Here is a 21,426-nt window from a genome sequence, read left to right as displayed (position 1 = left end):
GGCAGCTGAAGCCCGGGCAAAGCCATTGCAAAGAGAAGCGAAGTTGGGGAGGAGCTGGGACGGGCATCGCTGGTGGGAGAATTTGGCAGCTCGGTGCTTGTGTCACGTCTGTCTCTGCTCAGCACCCATCAGGGTGGCTTTGGGTCTTCATGGGTCCCCGCTGTGGGGAGGGGGTCCTGGGGCTGCAGGAGTTGGTGGCCAGTCACAAGTGGTGTTCCCCGGGCTCAGTGCTGGGGCCAGCCCTGTTTAATACCTTTATTAATGATCTGGACGAGGGGATCGAGGGCACCCTCAAGTCAGTTTGCAGATGACACCAAGCTGGGTGGGAGTGTGGATCTCCCGGAGGGCAGGAAGGCTCTGCAGAGGGGTCTGGACAGGCTGGATTGATGGGCTGAGGCCACTGTGTGAGGGTCAACAAGGCCAAGTGTCGGGTCCTGCACTTGGGGCACAACAACCCCCCGCACCGCTACAGGCTGGGGGGAGAGTGGCTGGAAAGTGCCTGGCGGAAAGAGACCTGGGGGTGTTGGTTGATGGCCGGTGAATATGAGCCAGCAGTGAGCCCAGGTGGCCAAGAAGGCCACCAGCATCCTGGCTTGTATCAGCACTAGTGTGGCCAGCAGGACTAGGGCAGGGATTGTCCCCCTGGACTTGGCACTGGTGAGGCCGTACCTCGAATCCTGGGTGCAGTTTTGGGCCCCTCACTCCAAGAAAGACCTTGAGGTGCTGGAGCGAGTCCAGAGAAGGGCAACGAAGGTGGTGAAGGGTCTGGAGCACAAGTGTGATGAGGAGCGGCTGAAGGACCTGGGGGTGTTTAGCCTGGAGAAAAGGAGGCTGAGGGGAGACCTTCTCGCTCTCTACAACTCCTGGAAGGAGGGTGTAGCGAGGTGGGGGTCGGTCTCTTCTCTCAGGTAACAAGTGACAGGACGAGAGGAAACAGCCTCAAGTTGTGCCAGGGGAGGTTTAGATTGGAGATCAGGAACAATTTCTTCACTGAAAGGTTATCAAACATTGGACAGAGGCCTGAAGATCACCCTGGGGATGCACTGGCAGCACTGTGGCCGTGGGAACTGTGTGTGGGAGGTTTGCTGGATCTCAGCTGCCCTGGTGGTCCCCCGTTTTGTTGTTTCAGATGCCTGCCTGAGTGCCAAGGCTTGCAGGGAGCCAAGAGCTGTCATTTCTGGCCCGTTTAATCCAACCTGATCAGGCGCAGAGCTGCTTCTGATCAGTCCCGCTTAACTTTGTGAGCTCTGAAGACCAGGCAACCAAAAACCTGCCAAGAGCAACAAAACCCAGAGCAGCGAGGTGCCTCCGGTGATCACAGAAAGTGGGGAGGGAGACAGCCGGGAGGGCACACGCTTGCGTGCACAGGAGAGGAAGGAGGAGGTGAAAGAGCAGCAGAGGCGCAGGGGGCAAAAGGCAGTGATGGAGGAGGTGAGGTGAGCTGAGGGAGGAGATCTCTCCCCGTCCTCTACAGCAGAAGGCACGAGTCAGCAAGGGTGTATGGGTGGAAATGTCAGCACTGAGCTCCTGGAGAGCTTCCTCGGAGATGAGGATGGATGAGGGCCTCTTGTTGAGCTGGAGGTCTTGTATGGAGACCGTCCCAGGGCTTCCCTGCAGAAGGTACCACGTCCTTGCAGACTCAGTGGTGCCTGGCAGCATTCGTTGTCCCCTGCCAAGTAGGTTAAAGGCTGAACCCCAGCTCCCTCAGCCATTCCTTGTAGGTCAGACCCTCCAGACCCTTCACCAGCTCAGTCACCCTCCTCTGGACTCGCTCCAACACCTCAACATTGTTCTTGAAGTGCAGGGCCCTGAGTGGAAATTGCACCCTGGCTGGATGGATCCTGGCCTGGGCACTGATTTCCATCTCCCAAGCAGGTCCAAGCCCACTGGCTGCATGTCCAGGCCATGTCGGCATCCATGGGCTGTCAGATGTGCCATCTGGCAGAGGTCTGGTGGCCACCACTGCCTCTGCTTTTGTTCCCTGCCCTGCGTGCTCCCAAGAAACAAGAACAGAACCCATCCGCGGGCGCGCTGGAAGGCGGAGGCGCGAAGCACGTCTCTTTCCAGCTGAAGCTGACCTCGTTTGGGGCAATCTGATCTGCGGGCTGAATGTAATCCCCCATTCCCAGCCGACCCGACAGGAAAGCAGCATTGTATCCCAGCGAGGAAATGAGACAGCGCGCTGTAATCCTGCAATCAGGATTTGGGGGTTTTGGGTTGTTTTTGTCCTTGCTGAAATAACTTCAGATTAGAAATTAAAGTGCTTGTGCACCAGAGCTGTAATTGCCTCTGGAGAAAATCCCTGGGCTTGTCGGTGGCACCCGATGCTCTCACCCTGAATTTTAACAGCAGCGATGTGACAGGATGGAAAAAAATCTTTCTTTCCCCAGCTTTGAGCTCTTGCAAAGGGGATTTGGAGCTTTAGGGTTTGGGAGCGGGGTTCCTGTTGCCTGATTCAAAGCCCACCGTGATCGGGTCTCTGTGCTTGCCCTCGCTCTGCAAATGCTGCTCTGCCAGCGGGGCCGTGCTGTGGTGGGATGCGTGTCCTGAGGTATCAATCAATCAATCAATCAATCAGTCAGGTTGGAAGAGCCCTCTGGGATCATTGAGTCCAACCATTGCCCTGACACCACCATGGCAACTAGACCACGGCACTAAGTGCCATGTCCAGTCTTTTCTTAAACCCCTCCAGAGATGTTGACTCCACCACCTCCCTGGGCAGCCCCTTCCAATGTCTAATGACCCTTTCTGTCGCGGCTGTGGGCATCCTACCGAAGGGCACTGGCCACTGAGTCATGGTTGCACATCACCCTGTGCTGTCTAGGGCAGCAGGGGTGGAGAAAATGGAACCATCAGCTCTCCAGCCTCCTGCTTGGCTCTAAACTTCCAGCTTGTCTGCCAGACCCCTTTGCAAAGTCCCGTGGGGGCTACTGACAAAATGAAACCCCAGGGGAATCAGGCAGGTGGTGAAGCTGCGGCCCCAGACCTGACGTGCTCCCTTGCAAAAGCCTTGCAGAGAGAGGGTTCAGCAGCGTTTTGGTTTCCTTTTTGTGGTTTGATGGCTGTGTTGCAAAGCCCTAAAACTGGAGCTGGGTGGGTGGTACCCGAGCGCGCAGAAGTGTGAGGCTTGCGGCTGCTGGAGGGACGGGAGTGTGCCGTATCCCAAAATGAAGGATGTGACATGCCACCAGCCTGTTGGTGGGTTGGGGCTGGGGTGAGGATCTGATGTTGTAGGAACCCCAAAATTAAGGTTTTGACTGTGGGGCTATTTTAATGCCTTGTCCTGGCTTGGTTTGAGCGGTCTTGTCCCAGGACCCCTCTGCTCGTGAGCTGGGGGCTAAGTGGAGGAAGCGTTTTAGGAAGAAATTCTTTCCTGTGAGTGTGGTGAGACACTGGCCCAGGTTGCCCAGAGAAGCTGTGGCTGCCCCCTCCCTGGCAGTGTTCAAGGCCAGGTTGGAGCAACCTGGTCTGGTGGAAGGTGTCCCTGCCCGTGGCAGGGGGGTTGGAACTAGATGGTCTTTAAGGTCCCTTCCAACCCAAACCAGTCTGTGATTCTGTGATTCTATGATTTTGGGCGGTGCAGGTGTGATGCTGGTGTGATGCTCTTGGGTTTCTCTTCCAGGCCTTGGCCATACACCATCTTCCAGCGTGGCTTTGACTTGGTGCTGGGTGAGCAGCCATCCGACAAGATTTTTCGGTAAGTGGTGAAGGCAACGTGGTCAGCACATTTTGGGGCTCAAAAATCTGAGTCGGGGCATAGAGGCAGGCTGGTCCCTCAGCTGGCAGGGCTGAGCACGGCTGTCCTGTGCCACCTCCTGGGGACATGCGAGCGTGGCTGGGAAGGTCCTCCCACAGCTGCTATGTGGGATGCTGGATGCCCAGCACCTGGTTTCTCCTCCCTATCTGTGATGAGAGTGAAGTTTAGGCTCTGAAGGAGGATTGCTACTGAAAAAAGAAGTGTCTGACTTTTTTTTTTAATTGCCTAAATTATGTGTGCTTTTTGGGGTCATTTGGGTGCATTCGGAAGAGTGACCCCACTTTATGCTTCCCATCTGCCTTTTGTCGGGCTGGCATCCCTGCAGGGCAGGGGGTAGGTTCAAGGGCTTGGTTTTGGGTAGAGTCATCCCTCAAGGCTCAGCGGTTCACTTCATGCCCGCCTTTGCTGCTCTCCCTGGCAGGTTCACCTACACCCTGGGGGAAGGCATGTGGCTGCCGCTGAGCAAGAGCTTTGTCATCCCACCAGCTGAGCTGGCCATCAACCCCTCGGCCAAGTGCAAGACCGACATGACGGTGATGGAGGACGCGGTGGAGGTCAGGTAGGTGCGGTGGAGGTCAGGTAGGTTCGATGGTGGGATGAGGACGTTTAGGAGGCGTTTCAGCAAATATACTGGTGCTGCGTCCCTGGAGCGAGAGGAACCCAGCTGGGGTTGTTTAGCCTGGAGAAAAGGAGGCTTAGGGATGACCTTATTGCAGTCTACAACTACCTGAAGGGAGGTTGTAGTGAAGTGGGAGTTGGCCTCTTCTCCCAGGCAACTAGCGATAGGACAAGAGGACACAGCCTCAAGCTTTGCCAGGGGAGGTTCAGGTTGGACATTAGGAAGCATTTCTTCTCAGCAAGGGTCATTAGCCATTGGAAGGGGCTGCCCAGGGAGGTGGTGGAGTCACCATCTCTGGAGGTGTTTGAGAAAAGACTGGACATGGCACTTAGTGCCCTGGTCTAGTTGCCATGGTGGTGTCAGGGCAATGGTTGGAGTCGATGATCCCAGAGGGCTCTTCCAACCTGACTGATTCTGTGATTCTGTGACCAACCCAATGCACGTGGGGGTTGATGAGAGCAGGGATCCCCACCCCGCATTTTGCAGGTGGAGATTAGTTTGTGCATTATCCTGCCCCTCTTCAGTGCCTGCAAAGCTGAACCTTTGGAGGTAGCTCTCCTCAGCTCAGTATCTCCTGCGTCCCTCTAAAAGCTTGGCTGCCATTCACTTCAGCGTCAGCCTGAGGGAATCCTGAGCTCTGGATAAACCCACGGGGCAGCTGTGGCCGTGCACATGTTTGCGCCGTCTCATCAGAGCAGTGACACACCTCCTCCTCCTCCTCCCTGCAGGGAAGAGCTGATGACCTCCTCCTCCTTCGACAGCCTGGAGGTCCTCCTTGACTCCTTCGGCCCCGTCCGCGACTGCTCACGGGACAACGGGGGCTGCAGCAAGAACTTCCGCTGCATCTCGGACCGCAAGCTGGACTCGACGGGCTGCGTGGTGCGTGGCCCCCCGGGGACCCGCAAGTCTCCTTCGGTGTGAGCAAGGAGGGGGAGGGCAGAAGGGGAAGGGCTGCGTTCTTCCTCCCTTCCCATCACCTCGGGATGGATATTTTGGGGTTGGTTTTGCAGCGGGAAGGTTTCTTCCTCGGGGCTTCACCTTTCGCTTCCCCCACCCTTGCCAGTGCCCGACGGGACTGAGCCCCATGAAGGATGGCACAGGCTGCTACGACCGTCACGTCGGCGTGGACTGCTCGGATGGCTTCAACGGGGGCTGCGAGCAGCTGTGCCTGCAGCAGATGGTCCCCCTGCCTGAGGAGCCCCTGCTCTACAACATCCTCATGTTCTGCGGGTGAGTGACCCATCACTGCCCCGGCCACAGGGACACCCCTGAGGTGCTGCTGTACCTTGCCGCTGCCACCCTGAGCTTGTGGGGTTGGGAGGGAGGGTCTCCTCTGTTCCCAGTGTCCCTGCTGGGGTGGCTTGGTGGCCCCAGTCCCCACCGACTGGGGCTGCAGCTGATGGTGGACCCCGTGCTGACTTCCCAGGTGCATTGAGGACTACAAGCTAGGCACGGACGGGCGGTCATGCCAGCTCATCTCGGAGTCGTGCCCCGAGGGAGGGGACTGTGGCGAGCCCCGTGAGCTGCCCATGAACCAGACACTCTTCGGGGAGATCTTCTATGGCTACAACAACCACTCCAAGGAGGTGGCTGCGGGGCAGGTGCTCAAAGGGACGTTCAGGTGAGTTGGGAACATGGGGAGGTGACCCCAGCAGGGTCAGACCTCACCATCCTCTCCCAGAAGAAGGCATGGGAAGCAGCCTGGGGCTGGACCTTAGCAGACTGCCTGGTCCATCCACGTCTGGCCAAGCTGCACAGGAGATGGAGGCGCTGGTGGGGAGGGCACATCTGAAGCTTTCCATCGAGAGCAGACATCTTTGCCCAGAGAAGCTGTGGGGGCCCCCTCCCTGGCAGTGTTCAAGGCCACGTTGGATGAGGCTTGGAGCAACCTGGTCTGATGGAAGGTATCCCTGCACGTGGCAGGGGGGTTGGAACTGGATGGTCTTTGAGGTCCCTTCCAACCCAAACCCTTCTGATTCTATGATCTTTGTAACCTGTGCCCAAAGGAAAGGCTTGGTGCTGGGTGGCTTTTTGGGATGGGTCACTGGCTAGTGAGGATGACCCCAGGCAGTTCCCCTGTCCTCCAGCCCTGCCTTCCTCTCTGCAATTAACTTCCAGGCAGAACAACTTTGCCCGGGGCCTGGAGCAGCAGCTGCCGGATGGGGTGGTGGTGGCCACGGTGCCCCTGGAGAACCAGTGCCAAGAGGAGCTCTCCGACCCCACGCCCGACCCCGAGTTCCTCACTGGTGAGTCAATCCGGTTGGACCCGCGCCTCTCCCAATGGGGCTGCTGCTGGCGTGCCCGGCTTTGGCACCGAACCCTCCCAGGGGACATATCTACCGTGGGATATATCCAGTCTGGCTTTAGCATCCCACACTCACCTGCAGCAGCAGCAGCGGGAAGAGGAAGGCATTAAAAATGATGGAGCAGCTGTAAATTAATTGTGTGGTGTCGAAGCTCAAGCATCCGTTGGATATTGGGGGTTTTTGCAAAAAAGTTTCCCAAATCCCTTTCATTTGATTTCCAAATCAGAAACCATTTGGTGTAATGAAGCATCCAAGACCTGCTGCAACCAAACCAGAATGTTTCGGTTTGTCCTGCCAGAGCGTCGTGGGCCATGAGCGATGGGGTTATCATGGATTCCTAGACAACCTTCAAGGATTTACCTTTCTTCCACCAAGTTGCCAGCACCCCATAATAGCCTTTGTTTCCTTGGGGCTTGTTGCTGTTGGCTGAAGTGGCTGAGGATGCCAGGCAGCTACTAGATGAGGGATGTGGATAGTAAGGTGTTTTGGAAGATGTCGTCCCTCTGTACTAAGCACTGGTGAGGCCACACCTTGAATACTGTGTCCAGTTCTGGGCCCTGCACTTCAAGAAAGATGTTGAGGTGTTGGAGCGAGTCCAGAGGAGGGCGACCAAGCTGGTGAAGGGTCTGGAGGGTCTGACCTACGAGGAACGGCTGAGGGAGCTGGGGTTGTTTAGCCTGGAGAAGAAGAGGCTCAGAGGTGACCTTAGTGCAGTCTACAACTACCTGAAGGGAGGTTGTAGTGAAGTGAGAGTCGGCCTCTTCTCCCAGGCAACTAGCGATAGGACAAGAGGACACAGCCTCAAGCTTTGCCATGGGAGGTTCAGGTTAGACATTAGGAAGCATTTCTTCTCAGCAAGGGTCATTAGCCATTGGAAGGGGCTGCCCAGGGAGGTGGTGGAGTCCCCATCTCTGGAGGGGTTTAAGAAAAGCCTGGACATGGCACTTAGTGCCATGGTCTAGTTGACGTGGTGGTGTCAGGGCAATGGTTGGACTCGATGATCCCAGAGGGCTCTTCCAACCTGATTGATTCTGTGATTCTGTGAATTTCTAGCTCCCCTAACACACACTTAAACGTCTGGAAAACGGGAAGGGGGAGAAACCCCGGGTCCTGCTCAGCTCCAGCGTTGCCATAATACCCTGAGGGAGCAGGAGCATCAGCAGGCGTGTGGTTTCTCCCATACGCGTGTGTCCCGCCAAAGGGGACCCCAGGGCCTCTCGGTTGGCTGCACACGTGGCGTGACGGTGACCGTCCCCAGGCCTGCAAACAGCTCATTAAAAAGCGCAACTCTCATTAGTGAAATAATTAGCGCACCTGGGCATGTCTTGGGAGCGGGCGCTGGGAAGGAAGCAGGAGGGGATGCGGGAGGACGCTCGTTATCTTCCGAGGCAGAGCCCCAGCCGGCAGGATGAAACGAGCCCACGTGTTTTCCTTCAAAGCCATGATTTTAATTGCCGGGGACCAGCTGACCCTCAGCTCCGAGTGCCTCCCTGGGGGGACAGTCCTTCCCCCAGCCCCTTCCCACCCCGCTGGCTGCGTTGCCCTAAGCACGGCACGAGGGGCTGTGGCCACCGCAGTGTCCCCACGGCAAGGTGTCCCTGGGCAGCAGCACTGAGCCTCTGTGTCCTCTCTCCAACAGGGATGGTGAACTTCAGTGAGGTGTCCGGGTACCCCCTCTTGCAGCACTGGAAGGTGCAGTCAGTCATGTACCACGTCCGGCTCAACCAGCTGACCATCTCCCAGTGTAAGCGTGCGGGGCTGGGGGGGAAGATGGGAAAAAGGGGTGGCGAGAGGACAGACAGCCTTCTTCTGGCAGGTGGTGGGCTCAGAGATTGGTTGCCCATCGCAGGTGTGTAGGGAGGTGGCAAGGGCTTGGGATCCTTTGGGATCTGAGCATCTCCCCCCATCCCCTCCTCAGCCTTCAGCAACGCGCTCCATTCTCTGGACGGGGCCACCTCCCGTGGAGATTTCGTGGCGCTGCTGGACCAGTTTGGCAACCACTACATCCAGGAGGCAGTGTACGGCTTCGAGGAGTCCTGCTCCATCTGGTATCCCAACAGGCAGGTCCAGCGGCAGCTCTGGCTGGAGTACGAGGACATCAGCAAAGGTAGGAGCCCTGCTCATCCCCAGGAAGGGTCCCCACAGCCACCCCATGGGAGCGGGAAGCTGGGTTTGCTTTCGGCATAGCAGGGACAGTGCCCAGCCCACGTCAGGGGCTCTGAATTACACCCCACTCTCGCACCCTTTGAAGCCAGCCAAAGGACTCCTGTGGACTGCAGCAGGCATTAGTCTGGGCCAGAAAGGAAGATAAATATCCTTATCCCCAGGGAGATGAAAGATGGATGCACTAATCCCACCAAGCCGTCCCGCCTGATTCTGGACTTAACTGTTATTTGTCTTTAATCCTGTTCCTTCCTTCCTCTTGTCTCTACCATATCTGCTCTCTTCCACTCGCATCCCACGGCCAGACTTTCCTCCCCCTAATGTGCTGTCAGCGCTGTGCTTTTAACGTCTGGAAACCAGCTATGGACGGGGAGGTTCACCACGGTGCAGAGGGCACCCGGCACTGCTGCATCCCCCCCAGAGCCCTCGCTGCCCAGGGAGGTGGTGGAGTCACCATCTCTGGAGGTGTTTAAGAAAAGACTGGACATGGCACTTAGTGCCATGGTCTAGTTGCCATGGTGGTGTCAGGGCAATGGTTGGACTCGATGATCCCAGAGGGCTCTTCCAACCTGGTTGATTCTGTGAGGTGTGGCGGCTCCCCCGTGGAAGGGGTTTTGCAGGCGGGTGATGGCTAGTTTGGACACGAGCTTTCCTAAAGCAGAGGCTTGCTGCTGCCGGCTGTCACCAGGGCCACGGCATCTCCTCTTGCGCTGGCCTTTGCAAAGCTGCCTGTGGGCATTTTGCTGCCTGTGCTGGGGATGTTGGGTTGCACCACCCAGGCTTGGGCAGCCAGTGAGAGCCAGCTCCCGAGCCCAGACACGGGGGATGCCGAGCGGAGCTGCTGCTTTTTTGAATCACAGAATTGGAATCGAATCACAGAATTGACCAGGTTGGAGGAGACCTCTGGGACCATCGAGTCCAACCTTTGACCTAACATCACCATGTCAACTAGACCATGGCACTAAGTGCCATGTCCAGTCTTTCCTTAAACACCTTCAGGGATGGCGACTCCACCACCTCCCTGGGTAGCCCATTCCAATGCCTGACAACCCTTTCCGTGAAGAAATTGTCCCTGATCTCCAATCTAAACCTCCCCTGGCACAACTTGAGGCCATTTCCTCTCATCCTGTCACTTGTTACCTGGGAGAAGAGACCAACCTCCCCTCGTTACACCCTCCTTTCAGGTAGTTGTAAAGAGCGAGAAGATCTCCCCTGAGCCTCCTTTTCTCCAGGCTAAACACCCCCAGGTCCCTCAGCCGCTCCTCATCACACTTGTGCTCCAGACCCTTCACCAGCTCCATTGCCCTTCTCTGGACTCACTCCAGAGGTGCTTTTCAGGTGTCCTTGGTTTGCTGTCCCCTGCCCAGGAGCTCCTGGGTGCAGGCAGCGTGAGCTTGGAGCTCACAGACACCGTGGCCGCCACATCATTTCCATCATGAAGCTTCGTAATTCTCAGTATTGGCACCAGCCTACGGTGCTGCTCTTGCTGTGCCCCAGCCGCGGAGACATTTGTTTTCTCTCCAGGGCTCTTGTGTGGGAAAAGCTCCTTTCTGAGCCTTAGTCTGGATCCTGCAGGCTCAGACCTTCTGGAGCCTGGACATCTTCCCAAGCCCACCTGCGAGAGTACAGACCCGTTGCTGTTTTGCTGTGGGCTGTCTCCAGATGTAGCATCTTTTGATTGCAAGTCTTTTTTTTTTTTTTTTTCTCCTGCAATTTCCTCCTCTTTGAATTTCCTACTTGGAGGCTTTTCAGGTCTGGCAGTCTCTTTCCACCCACAATATCGCATTTCGGTTTCGCCTTGGCACCTGCCACTTTCCCTCCTTTGCTTTTTGTTTGCACACGTCAGGAGCTGGATATCGATTGAGAAATTGCAAGAGACAAATCATTCCCTGGCTCCTCTGCTTTCCCTCGCTGCCTGCTCAGCTGCAATTCACAGCCAGCCCCAAAACAGATCCATTTCCAGCTCTCTGGGGGAGCGGAGCAATGCTCTCGTACCCCGGGTTTTGTTTAACAGCCTTGTTTTCTTTGCAGGAGTCTTGAGGATAGGCCAGCGCTGGCCCATTTCTCAGCAAACCCTTGCAATAGCAAGATCACAGAATCACAGAATCAATCAGGTTGGAAGAGACCTCTGGGGTCATCAAGTCCCAACCATTGCCCTGACACCACCATGTCAACTAGACCATAGCACTAAGTGCCATGTCCAGGCTTTTCTTAAACACCTCCAGAGATGGGGACTCCACCACCTCCCTGGGCAGCCCCTTCCAATGCCTAATGACCCTTGCTGAGAAGAAATGCTTCCTAATGTCCAACCTGACCCTCCCCTGGCGAAGCTTGAGGCTGTGTCCTCTTGTCCTACTGCTAGTTGCCTGGGATCTTCCTATTTAGCCGTGGCCATGCTCCCCGGCGGCTCCCCCCAGCAGCCAACCTGTACCAAGCCACCGTTGGTGCCACCCTGAGCCTGCCCAGGGGCGAGGCTTTGCCTGGGCATCCTTTGGCTTCCTCTGACCCCACCTTGGACATCACCGATGGCCCCACTGGGCCCTTCTTTCTTTGGTGCAGAGCCCAGGACACCCTTTGGTAGGGCTTTTGGATGAAAAGCACCGTTCCCCTGCACAGAATCATAGAATCATAGAATTGTTAAGGGTGGAAAAGACCTAAAAGATCATCAAGTCCAACCATCGACCCAATGCCACCATGCCCGCATGATGAGGCTCGCAGCGGCAGGGTGATGCCAGCCAGGGCACAGCAGTGACAGACAGATCCGACCTTCTTGTCTGCCGTGCCAGGACTTTTCCTCTTGTGTCCAAATATTTCCTGCTATGGGAGTGCTGGAGAAAAGCCCCCCCAAGCCCAGGGTCTGGCTCGCTGCCCTGTACGATGGGGACACGGTGGCGCCCAGCACCGGGCACCTCTGCGCAGAGCTGGGAGAAGCGCAGCCTGTGGCAATGCTTTCCAGCTGCAGATCTTTCTTCTGAGCCTGTTGGGTTGCAGGGTTACATGAGGGTGTGCAGGGGACGAGGGTAAACAGAGCCTTCAGCCTCACCACAGTCCGGTGATGAACATATCTGCCTCCACCTCACCACTTTTGCTCTGTGATGGTGCTCTCTAAGCTAAGCCCTTGAGGAAAGACCTTCCTGGCTGCCCCTTTGCCCACCTCCATCATGCCCCGTGATGTATGGAGAGACAGGAAGAGCCAGGCTTGAGCCACCTCCCGAAAGAGAACTGCTCCCCATCTCCCTTCCCCTGAGGTGGGGTGGAGGGGCTGGAGAGGGGCTTGGTGGCTTTGTAGCCATCTCAGGAGCCATCTGGGCATTGTGAGGCACTGGCAAGTCTTCTCTGCTCATTTTGAGCTCTTCGGTGCTGCTGGCTGCAGATCTTTGGAGGGGGAGGGACCGAGTCAGCACCGTTGCTGTGCACCCTGGTCTGACACTCATCCTCTGGTCTCCAACATGGTCTGTCACATTGACTTCGATGGAGGCCCTTGGGAACCGAGGGAGTTGAGCAAAGAAATCAGCTGGTGGGCCAGGAGGGCTTTTGCAGCAGAGTGTTTTGGCAGGGTGTCAGCAGGGGGTGAAGGTGCCCGGGCAGGTCCTTCACGAGTCTCCAGCCACATGAAGAAGGCTCCCTCTTGTGGGGATCTGCTGCAAGGGTGGCCCGTCCCAGTGTCAGGGGAAGGGCTGGGGAAACTGAGGCATGGGGAGACAAAAGGACCTGCGATGGCAAAGGCTAAGGTTGACTTCCCAGTCCTGATTCCTGCTCTGAAGACCAGTGAGCATTTCATCCCTACGAGCAAGGGGGAGCTCTTAAGGATACAGGGGGGTCTCTGGGAGCCCTTCCTCTCTCCTGGGCGCAAGGCAGGGCTCTAGCCCCCTCACATCCCCTTATTGACGGCTCGGAGCCCACCCTGGTGCCCCTTGTTCCCCTGTCCTCCAGGCAACTCCCCCTCGGACGAGTCGGAGGAGCGCGAGCGGGACCCCAAGGTGCTCACCTTCCCCGAGTACATCGCCAGTCTCTCCGAGTCGGGCACCAAGCGCATGGCGGCCGGCGTGCGGATGGAGTGCCAGAGCCGCGGGCGCTGCCCCTCCTCCTGCCCACTCTGCCACGTCGCCTCCGGGCCCGATGCGCCAGCCGAGCCCATCCTGCTGGAGGTCACCAAAGCGGCCCCCATCTATGAGCTGGTCACCAACAACCAGACCCAGCGGGTGAGGAGCCGTGGGGTGGGGGTGGTGGGGTGGGCACGGGGGGTGGTAGGACAGCATTGGGGTGGTCTTTGCAGGCAGCTTGCCCTGGTGGCATCATGTGAAGCCATGGCAGCCCTTGCCTGCTGGCCAGCCCTGCTCCCCAGGGCGGATGGACCGTGATGGACCATTTTGGCTTCACCCACTGGGAAATGGATGAGCACTGACTTGAGCGGCAGTGGGATGGGAGCTCATCTGCCTGGTGCTCACCCCCTTCTCTCTTCCAGCTCTTGCAGGAGGCCACCATGAGCTCGCTGTGGTGCTCAGGCAGCGGGGATGTGATCGAGGATTGGTGCCGCTGCGACTCGAGTGCCTTCGGGGCTGACGGGCTGCCCACCTGCGCGCCTCTCCCACACCCCATGTAGGTCTCCACGCGTGCCCAGCCTGGCCTCTTGGTGTGATGGGTCTGGGAGGAGGCGGCAATGGCCAACAGCATGGTGGCAGGAGGTGGTGGGGCTGGGGTGGCTTTATGGGGCAGGTTTGCAAGCAGGGAGGGGGACCTGGAAATCAGGCAAAGGGTGCAGAGATGCAGTGTCTTTTCTAAATTCAGCTGAGGATTGGGGACCTGGTTTGGGATCCATCCTGGTAGAGTAACCCCAGAGAAGGACCCCTTGGGACCAGCATGCCCAGAGCCAGGAGAGGTTGGCGAGGGGGAGTCACTTGTGTCCTGAGCTTGCTCTCTCCCATAGGTTAATGGCTTTGAAGCCCTTTTGCTCTGAGAGAGTCATGCAAAAACTGTCCCTAGGTGCTACCTTACAGAAACCAACTCATTTCTGGTGCGTTTGCACGTAGTCTGCACAGCAAAGTGAGTGGTGCTAGCAACCACGGGCAGGACACACTCATGCTGCCTTCTGCACCAGCCATGGGCACCAGCTGGAGAGGTTGTCCTCACCACCACTCCCACCCCTCAGCCTGGTGGTTTTGCTGCCTTTTTATGGCACAGAGGAGCAGCAAGGTGATGATAGACACGGGTGAGGGTGAGCGTGGGTGGGCAGTGAGGGTGGCCGGCAGACCTTGCCCTCCCAAGATGCTGACCAGCCGACATTGTCCCCCAGCCTGCGGCTCTCCACCATTCACGAGCCCAGCAGCACGCTGGTAGTGCTGGAGTGGGGGCATTCGGAGCCCCCCATTGGGGTACAGATTGTCGACTACCTCCTCCGTCAAGAGAAAGTCACCGACAGGATGGACCACTCCAAGGTGGAGACTGGTGAGTGGGGACTCCACTGGCTCTCTCTGGGGAGGGTGGGATGGAGATGTTGGAGGAGGGCCTCTGTCTTCCTCTTTGCAAGGGGATGCTGCAACATATCCAGTATCCTGTGGAAGAGAAAGCAGCCCCTCTCCTGCCCACCGTGCTGCAGAAGTGGCAGCTCCACGCCGTGGCGATGAGCCTTGCTGGAAAAGCAATGCGTCCATCTCTGCACCAACCTCATGCATGAGCCTTGTTCCCCCTGGGCACCAGGCAGCGTGGTAGCAGGCATAGACCTCAGTGGCTCTGCACAGCCCCAGGGACATGTGTGTCATCACCCGCGGCACGTCCTCTCTCCCTAGAGACGGTGCTGAGCTTCGTGGATGACATCATCTCTGGCGCCAAGTCACCCTGTGCCATGCCAGCCCAAGTGCCTGACAGGCTCTCCTCCACCATCTCCCTCGTTGTTCGCTGCCTGGAGCCCGACACCACCTACATGTGAGTCCCCTCCCCTGTGCCATGCCCGTGGCAACACCATCGCCCTGAGCGTGGTGCTTCTGCCTGTGTTTGCATGAGGGCTTGGGAGTCCAGAGCTTCACCTTTTTCCTTCTCGGCCAGGTTCACGCTCTGGGGAGTCGATAACACAGGAAGACGCTCCAGGTCCAGTGATGTGACGGTCAAGACTCCCTGCCCCGTGGTAGATGATGTGAAAGCCCAAGGTGAGATGGAGGGAGCTGCTGGACTGTGATGCTTGGGACCAGCAACAGGGAGTTCCCCCTTCCAGCATGTCCCTGCACGTGTCTCATGTCCTGGATGTAACATCTCCTTCACCCGTGGTGGCCCAGGTGCAGCTACATGGTGTTGAGGGTTGGTGTGGTGGGTGGCGGGAGGCACACATCCTCTCTGCAAACAAATGCAGAGACACTCTGTGATGGTGGGAGGGTGGGGGGGTGGGAAGAGCACTCGGGACATACCAAAACAGCCAATACGACCTGCCTGTCCTGCCCGGAAAGCAACTGGTAGCATAGGTGGTGGCTGTGCTCCAGAAACACCAGTTGTGTGCCTGCTCGTAAATCGATGGTATCAACTGCTGTTGATCCTCCGTTGGGACCTTGTCTCTATATGATGTAAATCATAACTCAGGGGACAAATCTTGGCTCTGGTCTTGGTTTCCCTAGAGCTGACCTTTAGCCTGGTGGGCTTTGTTCATGCCTTTCCTTGCACCTCACTGAATAACCCCTGTCCTTCTGCCTAGAAATAGCAGACAAGATCTACAACCTCTTCAACGGCTATACCAGCGGCAAGGAGCAGCAAACAGCCTACAACACCCTGCTGGACCTGGGTTCCCCCAGCCTGCACCGAGTCCTTTACCACTACAACCAGCACTATGAGAGCTTTGGGGAGTTCACCTGGCGCTGTGAAGATGAGCTGGGGCCCAGGTAGGCTCAGGAGCTGGGTCGGCTAGGTAGGCAGGCCTGCCCACCAACAGGCTTCTCCCTCGTTGGTCACTGGGAAGGTGACTGGCAAATCTCATGGATTTGTTTGATGATAGAGCTTAGAGTCTCACAGTGGGGTTCCTCTTTTGCTGGATATGGTTGGGGTCCAGCCATCTCCCTTGAAGGACCATGAACATAGGACAAGGTGGAAGATGGTAGACTATTGTCAACCCGTTGTCCTTGTCCATCCCACCAGCCCTATACTGTTTCTGGAGTTTTGCTTAGTCCGTTTGTGCCATGCAGGCAGGGAAGGGGATGGGATTCTCTTTTTTTCCCTCAGTAGCTCCTGACACAGGCAAAAAGGCAGAAGGTCTTGGAAAAATAGTGCACTTTGAGGAATGGAGGTTGTTGCGGGTGAGAAGGGGAAGGAGTGTGGTCGGAGCGTGTTGCTAGAGAAGGGCCCTGGGCATTGATGGAAGGAAGAAGGTGCAAGGAGATGGTTGTACCTTCAAGCCTGCTGGAGAAGGTGACATGGAAGACCTTGGTTGTGGAAGCTGCTGGATGAAGTGCATGCAAACACACATACACGTGCAGGGCCATGCCAACGTCAGACTTGGCTTTCCTTCTTTTCCTGGGCTTGAGTTGAATGCATCTCTGTGTGTTGTACTCGTTTGTGGTCCAAAGCAGGCAGTGGATTCACCTTGGCCCTGAATTGCACATGTGTTCCCTTCGTTTTGATCCATATCTGTGATCATGTGGAGTGATCTCAGGGACGTGAGTATTTTTGGTGACCAGGCAGTGCTGAGCTGCCATGGCAGGTTATGGGGGAGTTTGCCCTGTGCCCTTCCCAGCTGAGCTAGTCGCTTCATGCCTCAGTGAGCACCATATCCTCACCCAGGGCTTCTCCAGGTTGCTGCAGCCCCTCCAGCTGTCTGGGGATGGCGTGCCTCATGCCGTGGGCTTGTGAAGGCAGCCAGATGTTCCCTTCTCCCCATGTCCTTCAACATCTGCTTTTGTCTGCGTGGTTTCCCAGTAATATGGATGTTTCCAGTCAGTTTAGCAAGCTGGGCTGGGAGATTGTGTGGGCTGCAGTGGTGTTTCATAGCATCTGGCCTCCAAAGAACCAGAGCCTTGAGCCCATCTGGAAATCAGGATTACTTCAAACATACGTCACCAACAGCTCCTGTCTATGAAATGCATGGCCTCCACCTTACCCCCTGCCCCACATCTCCTCTTGCTGGTCTCACCACTAGCTGTCTTCCAGCCCTGCTTCTCCAGGTGATCACTTGTGGATTTCTAGCAGAGGATTGGAGATCCTCCACATACCTTCTCTGTCCTCCAAACATCTGCCAGGCAGTCAGAAAGACTCAGCAAAGAGCTGGTGGCTGTCTTGCACTTAGCATCTTAGGCATGTCTCCTAGTTCAGCTTTGGTGGGAAACTCCCAGGAGATCCTCCACTCCCTGGGGCAAAGCTGGGGTCTCTCCTCTTTCCCCTTTTCCCATTTATGTTCTAAGAAATGTGAATTCTTTGAGGCACAGCATCAAAGCTCAGTGGTGACAGCCCAGCGCGTGGAGGCTTGTTGTTAAGGCTGAGGCTCCCACCAGCTCCTCTGCCCAGGGTTGCTTCATTTGTCCCAGCGATAGGACAAGAGGACATAGCCTCAAGCTTCGCCAGGGGAGGTTCAGGTTGGACATTAGGAAGCATTTCTTCTCAGCAAGGGTCGTTAGCCGTTGGAAGGGACTGCCCAGGGAGGTGGTTGAGTCACCATCTCTGGAGGCGTTTAAGAAAAGACTGGACGTGGCACTTAGTGCCATGGTCTAGTTGACATGGTGGTGTCAGGGCAATGGCTGGACTCGATGATCCCAGAGGGCTCTTCCAACCTGACTGATTCTGTGATTCTGTGATTCCCATGACACCCGCTGGGACCGTCAGGCTTGGACTTACGTCTCACCTTTGTCTGGAGCCCAGCTGCGGTGATGCCGCTCTGTCTCCTTCTCCAGACGGGAAATCCAGCCCTGGTTTGCACAGACCATCCGACATCTGTTGTGATGGTTTGCGTGAGGAGCACATAAAATTCCCTGTGTGACAGACTGGAGTCGTTAAGCAGCCACTGCCATTGCTGAGGCTGAGCACTGCCTCAGTGAGGAGACCAAGGACCGGCCAGAACATGGGGTGGGAGCTGCTTCCTCGAGCCCCATGAGGCAGAGGTGCATTGGCACGGAGCAGCCAGAAATGCCACTGAATTGCCCAAATGTTACCGTTTGCTGCGTGAATCTGTGAGCCAGAGGGTTAATTCCACCCTCTGGAAACGCTGGAGCGCTTGGGATGGGATGACGCAAGTTGCCGATGAAGTGTTTGCAGCTCACACTGCTTGGAAGGAGACGTTTAGGCAGCTGCAGCGGGTTCTGGTGATGACAAATCTTCGAAAGCAGACCTCCTGTTTGATCGTCTGCGAGGGCGAAGCAGCCAGACGGGTGGTGACAGGACAAATCACTTGCAGATGACATTATTTAGCCAGCAGACAGGGTGTTTGTTTGACTGTGGCTGATGCTCCTTTGAAGTCCTGGATCTGGATGTGGACCCACGCGACTGACTCTCCCACGTCCCTCCTCCTCCTCCGTGACGCCTTGTGGCTCTGCTCGCCTGGGGCATGCTCGCTTCCCTTCTCGGCGCCGCTGGCTGCTGGGCTGAGGGAAGCGAGGGTGGTGCAGATAACTTGTCTGGGGTTACGAAAGCAAGTCACTCCCTCCCGGTCCAAGAAGGGCTGCAGAGAGCCCTGGACTTTGCGTAAGGAGGGAAAGGCAAGTCATTTTCTGGCTAGTGATAAGTGAAAGTCGGATTTGATGCAAAGCCTGGTGAAGTCTGGTGGTGTCTACAGGCTTTGGGCCAAAATCTGTGGGATCACATTCAACGTTCCTGTTAAGGTACCTGTGACGCTGGAGGAAGAGAGGCAATCGCGGCACCTCGCCTAGGTGTGTAGGTGTGGGGACCAAGAGGGTTGAGAGGTCTGCTACCTTCCAATGGCTGGAAGACCTGGCCAGCTTGGATGGCTGGCTGTCTCCAGAGTCAGCACCACACTAAGCACCTTCATCTCTCTGCTGTGGTCTGGATGTGAGCCCCGGGGCTGCAGGTGTCACATGGCTGTAGAGCTGGATAACCCTCTCCGTGGCTCCAGACTGGCCTCTTGGAGCTGCAGCCATCTGAAGCTGGCTAGCAAGGGGTGAGTTGTGTGTGACCATCTGCACCGTGATGGACCTCTTGAGGGTCTCCTCTCCAGGAAAGCCAAGGCTGGCTCTGGCTAGGCCTGTGATTAATTCCTCTCCAAGCAGCTCTCCCATGGTGGACCTGGCCTGGAGGAAGCTGTGGTGGGGCTGTGGATGTTTCTTCTTGGTTGGTACGTGTACCCTTGAGCTGTCAAACCAGCCACAACACAGCCATGTGCTCCACACACAACCCCTGCTTGTCCAAGCAAGAACGTGGCAAAGAGGGCTTTTCCCCCAGCATCAGGATTTGTGCCTCTGCTGCCAGCTCCACGCTGAATGGATGCTGACTTACAGCTACCGAGGGGCCGTATCTTCTCTTCCCTGTCTATCCCAACCCACAAACTGCCCTTGAAGCTGGCTGGGAAACTTAACCCAGCTCCTGGGACATGTAAACTTTTGTCTGGGTTTCCAGGCACATGCAATACTCACCTGTGAGACACTTTATTTAAATCCATTACCTCCACATTTGCCAGATGCCCTGGAGATCACCCAAGGGGTTAGACAAGGTTAAAATAAGCATAAAACGTGTTTTAACTGAACAAACTGTTTTTCTTGATAAAAGCATTAAAAACGCAATTTTAAGAGGAAAAACATGAAAGGAAGAGAACACAATTGAGGTCATACTTGGCCAGGATCATCTGCGCTCTTCCAATATCTCATCCGACACAAGGGGTTGGTAATTTAGCACTTTATCGCTACCAGAACAAGCCCACACTGAGGTCGTGTTGCGCTAGGGGTGCTGCGTGTCTGTCTTCTGCTGAAGATGGATTCCTCCTGGACCTCCTGTCCGCCACCCAACCTTCTCTCCTGGCTTCCTTGGTGGGGTTGTGGCTCTTTACCAAACGCTGCTGCCATGACTTGCCTTTCCTCATTTTCCTCTCTGCAACTGGAAGAAGCACAATGCACGTGCAAGGAGCTGGGGAGCTCCACCACATCCCCTGCTCTCTCAGAGCTCTTTTTGGATCAAACCTATGCTGTATGGCTCAGCGTATTCCTTCTAGTTTGCACGCTGTCCTTTGAGATGTGTTTCCTAAGCTGTTACTGAACGTTAATGGTCGGACTCGATGATCCCAGAGGTCTCTTCCAACCTGATTGATTCCGATTGATTGATTCTGTTACAAGTCATGTATCAGGGGTGTCATTCATTGTACTTATATCTTATGATATTGCATCTTACGAGGACTGTAATGTTTATCTCTCCTTCCACGCAGACCCCCACAAGCCAGGCATGATATTTTTGGTGGTGTTTTTTTTTTTTATTCCCTAAATCTCCTTCTCCTTCCTTCCCTTCTTTCGGGCGGTCCTGCCACCACGCTGGTTTGGGCAGCGACTGCCTACCTCATCCTGTGCTCCCCTCTGCATCCTACATGCATTTTGGAGCACAGCCTTAAGCTAGTCTGTACGTACCTGTGTTCAGTGATGGTCCCCAAAACCACACATTGCCTCTCCATCACGTCCCACTCAGCCGTGTGACAACACGGGAGCGATGCTCCCAGCATGCCCGCCTTTTCCCTACCCCGCCATGGCAATGGAGGTGTCCTACACCAAGCCGTGAGTGACCAGCACGGTTCCCAGACATACAACACGTGCACTTCATGGAGAGGACACACGTGGTGACACTGCCCCAGGCTGGCCTTGCACATCATGCCTGACACCTTCTAGCATTTCTCCCCACTGCCTGTGCTGTTGGCTCCCACTTTCCCATCCTGTTATGTTTGGGGTCCAGTAGCTGCAGCAGTGACTGGTGATGCCGTTTGTGTCGGTGACAATGTCCATCCCAAGGGGTGTTGGGGGTTTCACAGCTACACCTGTGACTGTCCCCTCACTAAACCCTCAGCAAACCTGACCTTGTTGCGAGGATGATACGGGGTGGAAGAAGAAGTGGGGACAGGGCAGGGAAGTGTAAGGCAAGTGCAGCAAGTCCAGCACTGCCGTGGTGGTGTGGGAACCTCTGACCCAGGTTGGGGCTGCTCCTGTGTGCACTTAGACTTGCCTCGCCGTTCCTCTTCATCCCAGCAGGGTCGGGCTCCCCTCGGCTACTCTCCATGCTGCCCAACTCTCGCGTTGTCCTTAACCATCTTTGCTTTTCTCTCCTCATACGCCCCTCCTGCCCTTCCCACCATCCCCCCGTGGTGTCTCCATCGCCCCCGCCGCCCCCTCGCTGTCCATCCCCCCGGCATCTCCACCCGCCCGCCCTCGCTGCAGGAAAGCCGGCCTCATCCTCTCGCAGCTGGGGGACCTCAGCAGCTGGTGCAATGGCCTCCTGCAAGAGCCCAAGATCAGCCTCCAGCGCTCGTCCCTCAAGTACCTCGCCTGCCGCTACAGCGAGATCAAGCCCTACGGACTCGACTGGTCGGAGCTCAGCCGGGACCTCAAGAAGACGTGCGAGGAGCAGACGCTGAGCGTCCTTTACAATGACTATGGTGACAAGGACTACTGAGGGCTGTGGGCGCCCAC

The 21,426-nt window shown here is 56.4% G+C and overlaps 1 protein-coding gene across 1 annotated transcript in view; it reads left to right on the top strand.

Moving 5' to 3' along the window:
* Positions 1 to 15,712, top strand: part of ASTN1 (astrotactin 1) — a 48,219-nt gene extending 32,507 nt beyond the window's left edge. Inside the window, exons 9-22 of the mRNA XM_068416772.1 lie at positions 3,623 to 3,697; positions 4,179 to 4,316; positions 5,105 to 5,255; positions 5,440 to 5,606; positions 5,803 to 5,997; positions 6,495 to 6,622; positions 8,322 to 8,426; positions 8,601 to 8,789; positions 12,779 to 13,047; positions 13,311 to 13,444; positions 14,139 to 14,290; positions 14,632 to 14,767; positions 14,888 to 14,988; positions 15,525 to 15,712. Coding sequence (XP_068272873.1) covers positions 3,623 to 3,697; positions 4,179 to 4,316; positions 5,105 to 5,255; positions 5,440 to 5,606; positions 5,803 to 5,997; positions 6,495 to 6,622; positions 8,322 to 8,426; positions 8,601 to 8,789; positions 12,779 to 13,047; positions 13,311 to 13,444; positions 14,139 to 14,290; positions 14,632 to 14,767; positions 14,888 to 14,988; positions 15,525 to 15,712 — 2,128 coding nt within the window. The remainder of the gene's footprint in view (positions 1 to 3,622; positions 3,698 to 4,178; positions 4,317 to 5,104; positions 5,256 to 5,439; positions 5,607 to 5,802; positions 5,998 to 6,494; positions 6,623 to 8,321; positions 8,427 to 8,600; positions 8,790 to 12,778; positions 13,048 to 13,310; positions 13,445 to 14,138; positions 14,291 to 14,631; positions 14,768 to 14,887; positions 14,989 to 15,524) is intronic.
* The last annotated feature ends 5,714 nt before the right edge of the window (positions 15,713 to 21,426 follow it).

This window comes from Nyctibius grandis, chromosome 21 (genome assembly GCF_013368605.1).
Source record: "Nyctibius grandis isolate bNycGra1 chromosome 21, bNycGra1.pri, whole genome shotgun sequence".
NCBI lineage: Eukaryota > Metazoa > Chordata > Aves > Nyctibiiformes > Nyctibiidae > Nyctibius > Nyctibius grandis.
This window is presented reverse-complemented; position numbering and strand designations above follow the sequence as displayed.